Below are 18,718 nucleotides of genomic sequence, written 5' to 3'. Positions count from 1 at the left end.
TTACCCTCATCCACACGCCTATCACCCCCTCAAAAAATTCAATCAAATTAGTCAGACATGATCTTCCCTTGACAAAGCCATGTTGACTATCCCTGATTAATCCTTGCTTCTCCAAGTGGAGACTAATTTTGTCCTTCAGAATTTTTTCCAATAATTTTCCTACCACTGATGTTAGGCTCACTGGCCTGTAGTTCCCCGGTTTTTCCCTACTCCCCTTCTTGAATAATGGTATTACATTAGTGGTACTCATGTAACTGTCCAAATGCTTTAAAAATTATGTTTTAGCCACTACAGGTAAAGAGAAAACTAAAAGATGTAAAGAAATTATATTAGGAGAGAAGAATTGTGCGAGAAAAAGATTAGAGCAGAAGGACAGGTTAGGGTGTGTGGCCCAAATAAGTGTTCTTTATACAAACGCACCAAGTATAAGGAACACATTGAATGAACTGCAGGCACAAATTCAACTTAGTAATGGCTACAGTGTCGTACCCTCAGACACGGCTCCAAGACGGTCAGCACTGGGAACTGAATATACCAGGTTATAACTGAATATACCAGGTTATAACTGAATATACCAGGTTATAAGGTCTACAGGAGGATGGGGAAACTGGTAAAGGGGGAGGAGTAACCTTAGGTGATTAAGGACGAAATTACTTCAATGATAAGACGATATAACGAGAGGTAAGCAGACAGTGGAAACTTTATGGGTAGAATTAAGAAATAGAATTAAGAAAAGGACTATAGTGGGAGTTGTGTATAGGCCTCCTGGTAGCAGCGGTGAAATGACAGAATGTATAAATGCAGAGATTAAACAAGCATGTAGCAAAAGCAGGGTGGTTTTAATGGGGGGGTTTTAACTTTCATACAGTAATAATATATAATATTGTAATGAATCATGTATAGTTTGATCTAGTAATGCAGCGTGTAATTTGATATTGTAATGAATTGCATTTATTCTGATATCACACCACTATTACAAAGGAGGTTAAGGGGAGATTTAATCGAGGTGTTCAAAATCATGAAGGGTTTTGACAGAGTAAATAAGGAGAAACTGTTTCCAGTGGCAGAAGGGTCGGTAACCAGAGGACACAGATTTAAGGTGATCGGCAAAAGAGCCAGAGGCGACATGAGGAAACATTTTTTTACGCAGCGAGTTGTTATGATCTGGAATGCACCGCCTGAAAGGGCGGTGGAAGCAGATTCAATAATAACTTTCAAAAGGGAATTGGATAAATACTTGAAGGGGAAAAAATTACAGAGTAGAGGTCTGGGACTAATTGGATAGCTCTTTAAAAGAGCCGGCACAGGCATGATGGGCTGAATGGCCTCCTTCTGTGCTGTACCCATTATGATACTGTGTACAGTTTAATATTGTAATGCATGTACAGTTTGATGTTCAATAAATTCAGCAGCAAAATCAGTAAAAGCTGCAGGGAAAATCCATTGACGTTATATGCTTTTATTTTATTATTGATTTTAATACTCCTCAGAAATACAGTATCAAACTTTCTCTTCTTGCGTATGTATACAGCACTTAACCTGCATCAAACAGATCTGTACAGTACATCAGTGTAATCTGTCAGCTGCTGTGAAACTGTCCCACACAGGGACTATGGGATGGTAGGCAGCGGAGAATGAATACATTGATTCTTAAAGCTATATTTTGCTATTCAACTGTTCAACTTTGATATATTTTCTTCGCAAAAGCCTGGGATGAGACCCAGACCGTCCCACCACACGCTGCAATGGGGACATCGCAGGTTCCCCACAATTCCTGGAAAGCGACAAACTACAGGTAAATCTGGTGAGATAAAACTCTACAAAGTTTCATAGAATCATGGAAAATTTACAGCACAGGAGGAGGCCATTCGGCCCATCGTGTCCACACCGGCCAAAAATGAGCCACCCAGCCTAATCCCACTTTCCTGCACTTGGTCCGTAGCCCTGTAGGTTACGGCACTTCAGGGGCACATCCAGGTAGTTTTTAAATGAGTTGAGGGTTTCTGCCTCTACCACCCTCTCAGGCAGTGAGTTCCAGACCCCCACCACCCTCTGGGTGAAAACATTTTTCCTCAGCTCCCCTCTAATCCTTCTACCAATCACTTTAAAATCTATGCCCCCTGGTTATTGACCTTTCTGCTAAGGGAAATAGGTCCTTCCTATCCACTCTATCTAGGCCCCTCATAATTTTGTACACCTCAATTAAATCTCCCCTCAGCCTCCTCTGTACTCGATCTCTCCCCACCTTTCTCCCTCAGTGTAATCTGATGAACCTGCAGGATATCAATCGCACATCACCCACCGCGGCCCAATCCATTCCACTGACACTCAGAGTCCCAGGACCCGCCCAGTGCTGCCCCTCTCCCGACTCTCTGCTCCGAGGGGCTTCTCTCACGATGAAGGATTGGGCAATCTAGTCCAATCCCACGCTCACCCAACGTCTATACACAAACCGAGTCCAGCTGAGATCAACAGAGAGTGAAATAGGGGAGAAACAGTGGCTGATTTTCCCTTCCTAACCCAGGTGGAACTAACTGGACCCCCTACTGTCCCGGCTCAGCACAGATCAGCTCTGTGAGTTCAAACCATCGAGAGGGTTCCAGAAGTCTTTCTAGAAAACTTGATCATAAATGTCCGTGTTCTACTTACACCACTAACCAGTACTCAATCTCCCTCCCCTTACACCACTAACCAGTACTCAATCTCCCTCCCCTTACACCACTAACCAGTACTCAATCTCCCTCCCCTTACACCACTAACCAGTACTCAATCTCCCTCCCCTTACACCACTAACCAGTACTCAATCTCCCTCCCCTTACACCACTAACCAGTACTCAATCTCCCTCCCCTTACACTGTTTCAATGGGCTGCAAATTTATCGTGATATTTTTCTATAATTTTCACACTCGTTACATCACAAAAATCATAAATTAAACAAAAAACTGGTATAAATATCATACATCAGGACCCGACCGACAGGGAAACTAACACCTGAACATAACCCACTGGCGACTCCCCCTCTCGCCAGTTATCCAGTCACCCTGAAGAGGGATTCAGTATATCCCGAAATATCACCTGTACGTAGTTCCGACGAGTTGGGCTCAGGATGGGGCCTCTCTCCACATACTCCGGATTACTCTTTCCCAAAATGGGAGCTTTTTAAAGTATTTTTTTTTACATTTTCTTGTGTAATAAAACTCTCGAGGCCAAGATAGAGGCAGCAGCTCCCAGCCGTGCTGCTCTAAAAACCGGCTGTGAGGGGGGGCCAGCGAGAGAGCAGCCCCCTCCCTGAGCGAGCGTCCCTCCAGGTTTCCCTTCCTCTTCCCGTGGGAAGTTCCCACATTATCCTATTAATAATGCTGAAGGGGTTGAGCTGAACTCTGACCGCTGGGTGAGGAGAGTTTGCCCCATGACCAGGAAGGGGCCAAACTCCCATTTTCCCCATCACTACAGTCCCCACCTTGCATGGCGATTGGTCCCCGTAGCCCAGCCCCCTCCCAACAAACAAACACACCAAGAGGCAGCTCGGTTTCATTCTGTGTCGAATCCTTCCACATAAACACAGCTCTGTAAACATTAACTGTTTGTTTTCTGCACTCTGAGGTCTCCTCTCTCTGCCCCACCACTTCGAACACAGCAAATCTACTGACATGAACTCAACACTGGAGCTGACCCTTGGTGAGTGAGGCTGAAATGATCAGTGGATCCCAACACGCTGCATCATGTGGATGAATAGCGATGGCAAAGGCCACAAAATAATCATCAGTCACTGGTAAACAAAGAGGGCAGGAGTTAAATGGGCAAATCAGAAACATTTTCTTTTTGAAGAGGCGGTAGGTGCTGTCGATCGGCTTGTTACAAACTACAGTCAGTAGGAATGACCATGTCTTTTTATTCTCTCGCTGTATATAAACATCAGATCCTGCTCCTCGTTAAACTCGCTGTTCATGACTCGGGGCCATGGGGGCTAAGTTATCCTTTGGGCCGATGTCCTGCTGTGACCCACTCTCATAGGCACTGTCCACTGACTGCTTCCCATCTGCAAGAAAAAAAAACATTCTTTAAATCTCACTATGTGCGGTACCAACAGATCAGGAGTCACAGACAGAGGGGCAAAAGGGTCGTCCCCACTGATACAGCCCCAACCCCCTCACCCCAGTCTCCCCACTGATACAGCCCCAACCCCCTCACCCCAGTCTCCCCACTGATGTAACCTCAACCCCCTCACCCCAGTCTCCCCACTGATACAGCCCCAAACCCCTCACCCCAGTCTCCCCACTGATACAACCCCAAACCCCTCGCCCCAGTCTCCCCACTGATACAGCCCCAAACCCCTCGCCCCAGTCTCCCCACTGATACAGCCCCAAACCCCTCACCCCAGTCTCCCCACTGATACAGCCCCAACCCCCTCACCCCAGTCTCCCCACTGATACAGCCCCAAACCCCTCACCCCAGTCTCCCCACTGATACAACCCCAAACCCCTCGCCCCAGTCTCCCCACTGATACAGCCCCAAACCCCTCACCCCAGTCTCCCCACTGATACAACCCCAAACCCCTCGCCCCAGTCTCCCCACCGATTTAACCCCAAGCCCCTCGCCCCAGTCTCCCCACTGATACAGCCCCAAACCCCTCGCCCCAGTCTCCCCACTGATACAGCCCCAAACCCCTCGCCCCAGTCTCCCCACTGATACAGCCCCAAACCCCTCGCCCCCGTCTCCCCACTGATACAGCCCCAAACCCCTCACCCCAGTCTCCCCACTGATACAGCCCCAAACCCCGCTTTCCTTCTACATGCTGTCACGTCGTTGTGTCAGAAACCTTTTACTTTGCCAATAAAATGTTAACCGTGCACCGCCTGCCTGTGACTCAGGCCTGCAAAGTAGAACAGCTTCTACCTCCAACACCACAGTCAACAGATCGACACCTTCCCTGGGAACAGGAGGAGGCCATTCAGCCCCTTAAAGCCTGTTTCAATTAGATCATGGCTGATCTGTACCTCAACTCCACCACAGCAACTGCAGCCGTTCAAGCACTGGACCATCAGAGATGAGGACTTCTGCAGGAAACATTACTAAAGGTGTCCCTGGAGCTCCCCTCTGGTCCTGGACTGATGGGACGTGTGCTGACTCTATGGTTTTACGTGAGACAAGTTTGGGAAATCTCAACCCAATTTGGAGTCCGTAGATTAACGAGCACAGAGACATTGCTCCTTCATTCCATCATCCCCAACAATAGAATAGATACCTGAGGTCTGAAGTGTTTTATAGATCTCCGTTTTCTGGATAATATTCACCGCTTCCTCCAAGCCCAGCCACTGTAGTGCGTTCATTAATTGTTCGATCGTTCCACCTGAAATCTGAAGAAGGATAAACTCTTCAATACTAGGCTGGCAAAACTTGGAAGTGTAGTGAACAGTGAGGAGGATAGTAATAGACTTCAAGAGGACAGAGACAGACTGGTGGAATGGGTGGACACATGGCAGATGAAATTTAATGCAGAGAGAAGTGCGAAGTGATACACTTTGGTAGGAAGAACGAGGAGAGGCAATATAAACTAAATGGTACAATTCTAAAGGGGTACGGGAACAGAGAGATCTGGGGGTATATGGGCACAAATTGCTGAAGGTGGCAGGACAGGTTGAGAAGATGGTTAAAAAGGCATACGGGATCCTGGGCTTTATAAATAGAGGCATAGAGTACAAAAGTAAGGAAGTTATGTTGAATCTTTATAAAACACTGGTTCAGCCACAACTGGAGTATTGTGTCCAGTTCTGGGCACCACACTTTAGGAAAGATGTGAAAGCCTTAGAGAGGGTGCAGAAGAGATTTACTAGAATGATTCCAGGGATGAGGGACTTCAGTTACACGGATAGACTGAAGAATCTGGGGTTGTTCTCCTTAGAACACAGAAGATGGGGGGAGGGGGGTTGATAGAGGGACAAGACAGAGTAGATAAAGAGAAACTGTTCCCATTGGCAGAAGAGTCGAGAACCAGAGGACGCAGATTTAAGGTGTTTGGCAAAAGAACCAAAGGCGACATGAGGAAAAACTTTTTTACGCAGCGAGTAGTTATGATCTGGAATGAGCTTCCTGAGGGGATGGTGGAAGCAGATTCAATTTCAAGAGGGAATTTGATAAATACTTGAAGAAAAAAATTTGCAGGGCTACAGGGAAAGAGCGGGGGAGTGGGACTAACTGGATTGCTCTTGCAGAGAGCCGGCACGGGCTCGATGGGCTGAATGGCCTCCATCTGTGCTGCAACCTTTCTATGATGCTATGATTATATTAACACGTTCAAAACCATTTCAGGCTCCCTCAGTGAGCAAACACACGGTCACTGGATACTCAAGTGTACAAATTCACAGGTCTGAGACGGGGTCTGGGGTAAGAGCAGGGGTATGGGGGGACAAGTTGCATAAACTTGGTTTGTATTTCCTAGTGTTTAGAAGATTGAGGGGTGATCTGATCGATGTATTTAAAATGTTAAAAGGATTTAGTTGGGTAGAGAGAGAGGAACTCTCTCTGGTGGGGGAATCAAAAACAAGGGGGCATAATCTTAACAGAGCAAAATCAGAAAGTACGTTTTCTCACAAAGGGTAGCAGTAACCTGGAACTCTCACCCCAAAGGCTGTCTTAATAATTTAACCCTTTAAGACCTGGTATCATTCTGGTCAACCTGCGCAGCACCCCCTCCAATTTACCTTTCCTGAGGTGCAGTGCCCAAAACTGAACACAGTATCTCCAGATGGGGTCTGACCAAGGCTCCATACAACTGAAACATCATTTCCACCCCTTTGTAAATACTTTTCGTACCTGTGCAGTAGTTTTTAAGTGATTTGTGTGCATGGGCACATGGGGCTCAATGTTCAAATTAAAGAACGGGCGGGTTGGGGGCAGGGGGGCATTGACAATTGCCATCATTTCAGACCCGCCCCCAACCCGCCCATTTCCAGTTTTCACCGGGGCGGGACGAGCGACCAACCCGCTCCCAGGAGGCGGGTCGGGCCTTAAAACTTTTCAAGGAGGCTTCAGGCCTCCATTTTTCACTATTTCCTGATTTCAACCCCGGGGGGCCGGGAACCCCGAGCTTTCTGTTTGACGCTTCGTGAAAGGAGGCGAGACGGCCCGAGACGGCAGGTAGGTGCCTAGAAAGGCACAGCTTGTGGGCCCGGAGGAGCAGGAGTGATTCCCCCAGGCCCAACAAGCCCACCTGCACTGACCCCCCAACAATCGCGGACCCACGACATGCGATGGCAGACCTCCCCCTGATGGCGGACTACCGACCGCGCGATCCCCCCCACTCCGATCCCCCCACCCCACACTGATTCTCTGACCCCCGACCCTCCCCCTTCAATGATCGCAGACCCTCACGATGACCCCCGATCCGGACCCCCCCTCCCGTGACTGACCTCCCGATCCCAACCCCCATGACTCATAAGAACATAAGAAATTGGAGCAGGAGTAGGCCAATCGGCCCCTCGAGCCTGCTCCGCCATTCAATAAGATCATGGCTGATCTGATCCCAACCACAAATCTAAAGAACACAAGAAGTCGGAGCAGGACCCGGCCACATAGACCCTGGGCCCTCTCCGCCACCCACAGGGCATTGACCGATCCGAACTCAGCTTCATGTCCAATTTCCTGCCCGCTCCCCATAACCCCTAATTCCCTTTACTTCTAGGAAACTGTCTATTTCTGTTTTAAATTTATCTAATGATGTAGCTTCCACAGCTTCCTGGGGCAGCAAATTCCACAGACCTACCACCCTCTGAGTGAAGAAGTTTCTCCTCATCTCAGTTTTGAAAGAGCAGCCCCTTATTCTAAGATTATGCCCCCTAGTTCTAGTTTCACCCATCCTTGGGAACATCCTTACTGCATCCACCCGATCAAGACCCTTCACAATCTTATATGTTTCAATAAGATCGCCTCTCATTCTTCTGAACTCCAATGAGTAGAGTCCCAATCTACTCAACCTCTCCTCATATGTCCGCCCCCTCATCCCCGGGATTAACCGAGTGAACCTTCTTTGTACTGCCTCGAGAGCAAGTATGTCTTTTCTTAAGTATGGAGACCAAAACTGTATGCAGTATTCCAGGTGCGGTCTCACCAATACCTTATATAACTGCAGCAATACCTCCTTGTTTTTATATTCTATCCCCCTAGCGATAAAAGCCAACATTCCGTTGGCTTTCTTGATCACCTGCTGCATGACCCCCATGCCCACCTATGTCCACCCAAGCCCCCCCCATCCACACAAAGACTTACCTGAAGATGTCCTCTCCCTGGCTGGTCTCCCGTCCGACTGAGACTAGCCAGTCAGTTGGACAGGAAACCGACAAAAAAAGATGTCCTTACATCAAAATCGTAAGGACATCTGGGGTACTAATGGGTTTCCTGATCACAATTTGACCCCTCCGCCCCCTTCCTGGTCCCGTTTTAAAATCACCCTCATAATCTCTTTGCGTCTCTACAGCTCTTAGTCCCTCACTATCACTGAGAGGGTGCAGAACATTTTGAGGGGGGAAGGAGGAACAGCCAGAAGTCGTGGTCCACGTGGGAGCCAATGACATAGGAAGGAAAAGGGTCGAGGTCCTGCAGTCAGAGTTTCAGGAGCTAGGGAGAAAGTTAAAAAGTAGGACCTCAAAGATTAATGGAGTAATCACAAATGCCTTCTGGAAGTTCATCTAGATAACTTCCATAGGCACTCCCCTATCTACCACGGGCTTCAATGGGAGAGTTAGGATACTGGAGGGATGGGCTTCAAAGGGAGAGTCAGGGGACTGGAGAGATGGGCTTCGATGGGAGAGTCAGGGGACTGGAGAGATGGGCTTCGATGGGAGAGTCAGGGGACTGGAGGCGGCTAATTGTAGCACCCTCTACAGTTGAGTATTTAGCACGGACCAGAAATCAAACTAGGGACCTTCTCACTCGTGCGAGGCTCAATGGACCAATTAGGGAACTTTCTATCAAACATTTTTGTCACATTAGACCCTGGAAGACCCAATTACAGAACTGAAGGGAAAGCAATCAAAGTGAGATTAACTTTTTAAAAACAAATCAAACTTTTTCAACTTGTGTGTCCAATGGAGTCACAGCCTGGTCAACAGAAGTGAGCAATGAATAAAATAAACAGCTAAACATACCTCAAAATTATCCAAAAGTGACTTGCTTGGTGACTTGGCACTTTTGAGCAGCTCGGTAATGGAGCCAAGATTCAGTTTCCCCGCCAGCTTCATCCAGTCCTCCCCCGATACCTCCTGGTTTAACACTTCATTCAGTTCTCCCAGGGCTTCGGAACCTAAAGATGCAATACTGCCTGCAAAGAAAACAGGCCCAGCTTTTAGTTTGCAGTCTAAATAATCAGGGGTCCATAAACACATGGGGAGGCAAGTTACCCAGACTATTACTGGACAGACTGGGATTGGTTGTTACTCAGGGGCAGGAATTGGCTAACGTTTTACCCAATCAAAAACTGGACTGGGGCAGGGTACGAAACTGGTCCAATCGCACGAGCACAAACTGCTTGGCTGCCAATAAGTAAAAGCAAGCTGGGCCTGCGCGCGCCGGTGAACGCGAACCGGGCCCCGCGCGCGCGCCGGTGAACGCGAACCGGGCCCCGCGCGCGCGCCGGTGAACGCGAACCGGGCCCCGCGCGCGCGCCGGTGAACGCGAACCGGGCCCCGCGCGCGCGCCGGTGAACGCGAACCGGGCCCCGCGCGCGCGCCGGTGAACGCGAACCGGGCCCCGCGCGCGCGCCGGTGAACGCGAACCGGGCCCCGCGCGCGCGCCGGTGAACGCGAACCGGGCCCCGCGCGCGCGCCGGTGAACGCGAACCGGGCCCCGCGCGCGCGCCGGTGAACGCGAACCGGGCCCCGCGCGCGCGCCGGTGAACGCGAACCGGGCCCCGCGCGCGCGCCGGTGAACGCGAACCGGGCCCCGCGCGCGCGCCGCTGAACGCGAACCGGGCCCCGCGCGCGCGCCGGTGAACGCGAACCGGGCCCCGCGCGCGCGCCGGTGAACGCGAACCGGGCCCCGCGCGCGCGCCGGTGAACGCGAACCGGGCCCCGCGCGCGCGCCGGTGAACGCGAACCGGGCCCCGCGCGCGCGCCGGTGAACGCGAACCGGGCCCCGCGCGCGCGCCGGTGAACGCGAACCGGGCCCCGCGCGCGCGCCGGTGAACGCGAACCGGGCCCCGCGCGCGCGCCGGTGAACGCGAACCGGGCCCCGCGCGCGCGCCGGTGAACGCGAACCGGGCCCCGCGCGCGCGCCGGTGAACGCGAACCGGGCCCCGCGCGCGCGCCGGTGAACGCGAACCGGGCCCCGCGCGCGCGCCGGTGAACGCGAACCGGGCCCCGCGCGCGCGCCGGTGAACGCGAACCGGGCCCCGCGCGCGCGCCGGTGAACGCGAACCGGGCCCCGCGCGCGCGCCGGTGAACGCGAACCGGGCCCCGCGCGCGCGCCGGTGAACGCGAACCGGGCCCCGCGCGCGCGCCGGTGAACGCGAACCGGGCCCCGCGCGCGCGCCGGTGAACGCGAACCGGGCCCCGCGCACACGCCGGTGAACGCGAACCGGGCCCCGCGCACACGCCGGTGAACGCGAACCGGGCCCCGCGCACATGCCGGTGAACGCGAACCGGGCCCCGGCACACATGTACACAGCCATTCCTTAAATGCACCAGTCAAAACTGCTCTTTATTTCTCATTTCTCCGAATGACTTAATGCTCTGCACCAGAATGTGCAGTAATGGACAGGCGACTAGTGAAAGGGCAGCTCACACACAGCTGGTGTGAGGAGCGTCAAGTGTCCCACTGACTGAGGCCGATCATACTGTGCACGGCCGGTACAGTCTCTCCACTGCTCACTATGAATGAGTCTGTCAGGTTCAATCAGCGGTTGCATTTTCCCGAGTGAGAAGGTTGTGGGCCAAGTCGCAGTGCACTTACCCAAGGCTAGCGATAAGTGCAGTGCTAAGAGTGCGGGAAATTCCAAGGTCCCGTTTGTCAAATAAGACATTAAACTGAGGTCCTGTCTACCTTTTCATGAAGATGCAAAAGATCCCATGGCATTGTTCACAGTAGAGCAGGGAGTTCTCCCGGTTTCGTGACTGACCACCTCACTCAACGAACATCAAAACCAGATTATCCGGTCATTCACTTTGATTGTTGAGTGGGATCTTACCATGCATGTGTGTATAAAACACTTGAGGAACCACAGAAATTTCCAGCACAGAATTTGGCCCATTGCGTCTGTGTCAGCTCTTTGTTCGAGCAACTGAATACTAAGCCCACTGCCCCGCTCTCTCCTGTATCTTCCTCTGTTTTGAATGTTTATCTGCTTTTCCCTTAAAAGATGCAGTGGTCCCTCTCCCTCAGCCACTCCCAGTGGCAGTGCATTCCATGGTCCAACAACCCTCTGTGTAAAGAAATTTATCCTAACCCCTCTCCTCACTCTGTGACAATTTTAAATTGATAAACCCTCGTCACTGACCAGAGGAAATAGTCTTTCCCTATTCACTATCAAAACACTTCATAGTTTTAAAACTTCTATTAAATCATCTCTGTTCTAGTGGAAATAATCTCAGTTTCTAAAGCCTCTCCTTCTAACTACAGGTTCCCATCCATGCAGGTATCCTTTCTATAATGGGATGCCCTAATCGGCACACAGTACTCTAACCATGGCCTGATATAAATTCATTACTTTTCTACTCAATGCCCCTATTTCTAAAACACTGCTGTTGGTGTTTATGTGATAGATTTATCGATCTGCGCCCAGGGTATTAAGTATTGAACAATGAGCTCAATAATATTCCAGAGTATATGCGACTCAACCAAAGGTGCAATTCCAGACTTTTTAAAACTTCTCCTACAACACTTCCCATAACACCACAAAACAGGAACACAACACACTACCCTTTCCTCAATAGCGGACAGTTTTATTTCTTGTCACGTGAACTTCTAGCTGGGAATCCCGACCTGCTATATCCTAATTCCCAGCTCAGGCCCAGACCTACCCTGACTGACCCTGTCCTTCCTGACCTCAGGAGCCTCACCAGACGACCCCGGCATCTACTCCCATTGAACTCGTGCAGAATAGGTGAGACCAATCACTGAAATGTCCAAAGTAACTTCCACTGTCTGAAACACCCTGGTTCAGACACCCCATCTGAATGTCCATCTGTATCGTCCAGCCCTGCTGCCCTGTGAATTTAACCTCTGGAGAGCAGAGTCTAACTCAATAGTAGCATTTTTAGCAAGATCCTGCAGGTACAGATAAGCCTTTGCAGAGGTGGGAGAGAGATCAGATCCCTCAGAGCAACTGCTCAGCAAGCCAGCAGTTTGTCCCGGGCGAGGCCAGAGGGAGGAAAGTCAGAGATCTGACAGTTAATGAGATCAGGTGTTTCAAATGTGGTGAGGTAGATCACACACGACTCACCGCTGGTCTCGTAGAAATCCTGTGATGTAAATCAGGCGGCAGTGTGAGCTGGTTAGATGTGAGAGGGTTGGTCATGTGGTGACTGCTGATGTCGATAGCTTGACACCTTGTCTTCACCTGGTCACGGTGAATGAGAGGCATGAAGGGGGTTAGGAGACCCCGACTGCTCTTTCACACTAGTACACGACGGCCTGGTCTAGGACCACCCATTATGTAAAGGGCAAAGTTGCCCATGTTTGAGGAATGTGGATGACCAGGGCAGCATCCGTGGCCAGAGTCTGGCCGGATAATTTTGGTTACACAGTGCGAGCTTGTTCATTTATGGCATTCAAAGCTTTGACAGGGAGTGATGTCGAGATTAAGGGGACCTGAGAGAAGGAGAGAGGAGATCAGGGAAACGAATTACAGGGCCAGACGTATTGGCAGTTCAGACAAAAGGTGCTGACCGAATTTTGAGAGGTCTGAAGCTCCTCTCACCTGAAGCAACTCAGGGGGTGAAGACGGTTCAGGAGGAGGGCTCGCTGGGTGAGCTCAGAGCAACGCTGGCGGGCAGCACGCCGAGTCATTCCAGGGATATACTGTCCAGGGAGGCATGGTTAGTCCAAAGTGAGGAGGACCGGAGGGGGTGCAGCTGGACAGCCGCTAGCAAGGGCTCAGGGAATGGCAGGCAGCTGACCCTTGGCTCACAAACTGACCTTAAAGAAACCGTATCCTGGGGGCATTCAATCACACGGGGACACTGTGTTTGGGAAGCAAGTCCGCACCACACCTCAGGCAGGATGAAATAGCTCGATGTCTCTTACCTACTCGTGAGGGGCAGGGCAGGTCACATGGTATCACGCCAGGTTTGGGGGAGGCCATTCATTGGGAGTAGCTACTACCTCTAGGTGGCAGATGGACAGGCAAACGTTGCCTGTGGCAGAACCCGGCGACTACTCCCAGACAAAGCTGGGGCGCATGGTAATCGGTGCACAGGGGTCACACAGGCAATGAGGGGCTTGTCAGATGGGGCAGGAGTACCCATAGTATGTGGAACTACAGTTGGCACAAGGGTCAAACCCCAGGCACAGGGGTCAAAGCCCCAGGCACAGGGGTCAAAGCCCCAGGCACAGGGGTCAAAGCCCCAGGCACAGGGGCATGTTTCCAACGCAGCTCCTGCACCCCTGGGTCCTGGGACGCAAGATCTTTCCGAGTGAGTCACAGGGCTCACAAGCGAGGGACCTTCCGCGGGGGAGGGAGACACCACGTTTTGGGAACTTCGATAATTTTTTTCCTTCATGGAAAGGATTTGGGATTGGGTTATACTTAAATGTTGTCTTTTATAACAAAGGGAATTTATGCAGGTTTAAAGAAAATGCCACAGGCTGCGGACTCTGAAAGTCTGTACTGAAGCCAGACGAGCTGGTTTGTGGACTGTCACAGTCCACAGTCTAGTCCAAACTGGTCAACGATCTCATCCCAGGCCCATCGAGTCAGAATGGCCCCACTGCCTAAACCCGCACCCTAATGGGGGGAATGGGAGGGGCCTACTGACGAATCACTGCATGCTGGAAGTTAGCGTCACAGCCCTCCCCCTGGCTGGGAAGGGCCCCCTAGGGGACTAGAGGGGCAGGTCTCAGGCCCAGGGCTGGAAGCTAAGATGCAGGAGCCCAGTTTTTGCAGTTAGTTGTCTGAGAACAAGTCAGGCAGCTGTGAAAGGGAAAAGGCACACAGTTTATTATATATTTTCCCCATTTATTGGGGAGAGAAGTGAGATTGAGTTAATGAAGTGGAATTTGCTGTGACTGTTACTCTAACTTCACTTGCTGTCCGTGTAATGAAGCAGCTGAACGATTTGTATCCTCCCAGTGTTCAATTCAAAAGATTGGAGAGGTTCAGATCAGAAAGGGTTCCCGCCATTACATTCCCAGGTTACACGATACTGGCAGTGCCTGCGCACTTGTGAACACAACACACGGGGACTGTTTACAGGAGGGAGCAGTACTGCTGGACCTGAGAGAATCTAGCAACAGTGTCAGCCCCAACATTATAATACCCTCCCTTTAATGTTTCAGTTTAGTTTTAATCTTTCCAGTTATCCACAGAAAACTCCATTCTTTGATGCACTCTCTTTACACCTTAAAAGGAATATATTAATTTTGTACTCTCTCCATCTTACATTGAAGATTTCTGATCCATCGACTTGTTTGCTAACTTTTCTGCCCAGTTAATTTGGGCAGAATTATCTCAACCTTTGCGTATTTCCAGTCCTGCACCCTTATAGAGTAAAAGAATCTTACAGCTCAGGAGGAGGCCATTTGGCCCATCGTACCTGTGCCGGCTCTTTCAAAGAGCTATCCAATTAGTCCCACTCCTCTACTCTTTCCCCATAGTCCGGCAAATTTTTCCCCTTCAAGTATTTATCCAATTCCCTTTTGAAAGTTATTATTGAATCTGCTTCCACCACCCTTTCAGGCAGTGTATTCCAGATCAGAACAACTCGCTGAGTAAATTTTTTTTCTTCATCTCACGTCTGGTTCTTTTGCCAATTACCTTAAATCTGTGTCCTCTGGTTACTGACCCTCTTGCCAGTGGAAACAGCTTCTCTCTATTTACTCGATCAAAACCCCTCTTAATTTTGAACACCTCTATCAAATCTCCCCTTAACCTTCTCTGTTCTAAGGAGAATAATCCCGGCTTCTTCAGTCTCTCCACATAATTGAAGTCCCTCATCCCTGGAACCATTCTAGTAAATCTCCTCTGCACCCTCTAAAAGGCCTTGACATCCTTCCTAAAGTGTGGTGCCCAGAATTGGACACAATACTCCAGCTGGGACCTAACCAGTGTTTTATAAAGGTTTAACATAACTCCTTGCTTTTGTACCCTATGCCTCTGTTAATAAGTCCAGGATCTCATATGCCCTTTTTAACAGCCTTCTCAACTTGTCCTGCCACCTTCAAAGATTTGTGTACATACACCCCCAGGTCTCTCTGTTCCTGCACCCGCTTTAAAATTGTACCATTTAGTTTATATTGCCTCTCCTCATTCTTCCTACCAAAATGTATCACTTCACACTTCCCTGTGTTAAATTTCATCTGCCATGTGTCTCCCATTTTACCAGTCTGTCTATGTCCTCCTGGAGTCTGTTACTATCCTCCACATTGTTTACTACATTTCCAAGTTTTGTGTGATCTGCAAACTTTGAAATTATACCCTCTATACCCAAGTCCAGGTCATTAATATATATCAAAAAGTGCAGTGGTCCTAATACTGACCCCTGGGGAACACCACTGTATACTTCCCTCCAGTCTGAAAAACAACCGTTCACCACTACTCTCTGCTTTCTGTCCCTTAGCCAATTTTTATCCACGCTGCCACTGTCCCTTTAATCTCACGGGCTTTAATTTTGCTAATAAGTCTATTATGTGGTATTTTATCAAACGTCTTTTGGAAGTCCATATACACATCAACCGCACTGACCCCATCAGCTCTCTCCGTTACCTCATCAAGGAACTCAATCAAGTGAATAAAGTTAGAACCTTAGTTAGACCACACTTGGAGCACTGTGAACAGTTCTGGTCTCCGAGGAGAAGGTGCAAAAAAGATTTATTAGGATGATAGCAGAACTGAGAGGATATATTTATCAGGAAAGGCTGAACAGGCTGGGACTCTTTTCTCTAGAAAAGAGGAGACTGAGGGGTGACCTGATCGAGGTCTTTAAGATTATGAAAGGGTTTGATAGGGTAGACGTAGAGAAGATGTTTCCACTTGTGGGGGAGACCACAACTAGGGGCCATAAATATAAGATAGTCACTAATAAATCCACTGGGGAATTTAGGAGAAACTTCTTCACCCAGAGAGTGGTGAGAATGTGGAATTTGCTATCACAAGGAGTGGTTGAGGCGACTAGCATAGATGCATTTAAGGGGAAGCTGGATAAACACATGAGGCAGAAAGGAATAGAAGGATATGCTGATAGGGTGAGATGAAGAGGGATAGGAGGAGGTTTGTGAGGAGCATAAACACCAGCATAGACCTGTTGGGCCGAATGGCCTGTTTCTGTGCTATAAATTCTATGTCATTCACCTCACTTCATTTCCCAGAACTAAATCAAGCAATGCTTCTTTCCTTGTTGGACTAGAAACAGACTGATTTAGGGAGTCTTCTCCACTTTGACCGCATGCATTAGATTTATTCCAGTCTATCTCAAGTAGATGAAAGGCTCTATGTCGATGCAAACTCCTTTGCTTTTTAACCAGGCTGGCACAGTGTATTGTCAAGGCCACAAACCAGAAAACCCACTCACATCCGGCAGCTGAGCTGATGGGCGGGATTGAAATGTGTGCCTTGGAATGGAGACCAAATTCTGAACAACAACCCTGCTTGTTCGACAGAAAGAAGCAAAGGACCAATAGCACAGGGCCCCCGAGCCCAGTGGCTCAGGTCCCATTGGATGGGACGTGGGGCACTTAATAAAAAAAAATCAAAACCACGGGCAGCTGTGCAGAAAAGTCCCTCATCTGCTCGGCTCAGAGTGGGAGACACATCTACTCACTGAGCCCAGAGTTCCCAGGCCCAGGGTGGAGGCTGAGTGCATGCAGGTACCTTGTGGAACTTCAGTCGACAATTGATCCTGTTCCTTCCTTTTCCAAGATTCTCCCAATAAAATATCGTGAACCTGAACGGAATGTGAGAGAAAATCGATCAGTTTCAATACAAGGGATCAATGGGAACATTTACACCAACAAAAAAAGGCCCATTCAATTCAAACTGAATTGAGATTTTACTGTACAAAAATACAAAGCTCATGCAGCTTTTCATTTCCCACACCAGCCATCTTGGCGTTTGATTACCAATCAACAAATCATGGCCAGTTTTTAAAAGGAGAATATATCTAAGTTTGCTGATGACACTAAGTTAGGAGGAACAGTAAATAGGAACATAGGAACAGGAGTAGGCCATTCAGCCCCTCGTGCCTGCTCTGCCATTTGATAAGATCATGGCTGATCTGTGATCTAACTCCATATACCTGCCTTTGGCCCATATCCCTTAATACCTTTGGTTGCCAAAAAGCTATCTATCTCAGATTTAAATTTGGCAATTGAGCTAGTATCAATTGCCGTTTGCAGAAGAGAGTTCCAAACTTCTACCACCGTTTGTGTGTAGAAATGTTTTCTAATCTCGCTCCTGAAAGGTCTGGCTCTAATTTTTAGACTGTGCCCCCTACTCCTAGAATCCCCAACCAGTGGAAATAGTTTCTCTCTATCCACCCTATCTGTTCCCCTTAATATCTTATAAACTTTGATCAGACAAATAGTGAAGATGGAGAAGAAAGTTACAAAGGGACATTGAAAGATTAAGTGAGTGGGCAAAACGGTGGCAGATGGAGTTCAATGTGGGGAAGTGTGAGGTCATCCACTCTGGACCTAAGAAAGATCAGAGTATTTTCTAAATGGTGAGAAACTAGAAACTGTGGAGGAGGAGAGAGATTTAGGGGTCCAAGTACATAAACCACTATAAACTAGTGGACAGGTACAAACAATAATTTAAAAGGCTAATGGAATGTTGGCCTTTTGGAAGTTACGTTCCAGCTGTACAGAGCTCTGGTTAGACCCCATCTGGAGATACTGCGTTCAGCTCTGGGCACCGCACCTCAGGAAGGATATATTGGCCTTGGAGAGGGTACAGTGCAGATTCTCCAGAATGATACCAGGGCTTAGAGGGTTAAATTATAAGGACAGGTTGGAATACACTAGGCCTGTATTCCCTCGAGTATAGAAGATTATGGGGTGATCTAATTGGGGTGTGAAGATGATTAAACACTCTGCTTCCTCCTCGGGTTGCCCACATACCTTCTGGCTGCCAGCGATGTCGAGGGGTGTGTGCCCACGGCAGACCCCAGGATCCAACTCATTTTCCTCGTCAGAGTCGAGTATGGGCTCGTAGTTTTCTGCATTTGGATCAGCTCCTGGTGTTGGTGGCGACAGGGTGGGGGGGGAAGAAAGAAGAAAGGGGATTAGAGGTCAAATACAATTCCCAGTCACAAATGTACTCTGCACCTCCCACAGATTGGCCAGCCTGACAGTGGACAGTGGCACCAACCAGTTACTTGACCCGGGGGGGGGGGGGGGTGGGGGTGGAGAAAGAGAGACGACGATGGATGCCGGGGGGAGGGAGGAAGAGGGGTAGACGGGTGCCGGGGGGGAGGGAGGAAGACGGGTAGATGGGTGCCGGGGGGGAGGGAGGAAGACGGGTAGATGGGTGCCGGGGTGGGGAGGGGGGGTCGGGGGACACATCAGCCGCCCC

General features: G+C 49.6%; 1 protein-coding gene across 1 annotated transcript; it reads right to left on the bottom strand.

The window, feature by feature from the left end:
* Positions 1 to 1,443: 1,443 nt before the first annotated feature.
* On the bottom strand, positions 1,444 to 18,381 carry LOC137309866 (nuclear factor NF-kappa-B p100 subunit-like). The gene is made up of 5 exons (XM_067977881.1): positions 18,265 to 18,381; positions 17,018 to 17,090; positions 9,144 to 9,316; positions 5,246 to 5,357; positions 1,444 to 4,039 (listed from the first exon to the last, which is right to left on the bottom strand). Exons 3-5 carry the CDS (start codon positions 9,234 to 9,236, stop codon positions 3,933 to 3,935), a joined length of 312 nt encoding a protein of 103 aa, XP_067833982.1. The 5' UTR covers positions 9,237 to 9,316; positions 17,018 to 17,090; positions 18,265 to 18,381; the 3' UTR covers positions 1,444 to 3,932.
* Between the last annotated feature and the right edge of the window lie 337 nt (positions 18,382 to 18,718).

This window comes from Heptranchias perlo, unplaced genomic scaffold, assembly GCF_035084215.1.
Source record: "Heptranchias perlo isolate sHepPer1 unplaced genomic scaffold, sHepPer1.hap1 HAP1_SCAFFOLD_1854, whole genome shotgun sequence".
Classification (NCBI taxonomy): Eukaryota; Metazoa; Chordata; class Chondrichthyes; order Hexanchiformes; family Hexanchidae; genus Heptranchias; species Heptranchias perlo.
Note: the sequence above shows the minus strand (reverse complement) of the source record. Positions and strands in the feature narration are given on the sequence as shown.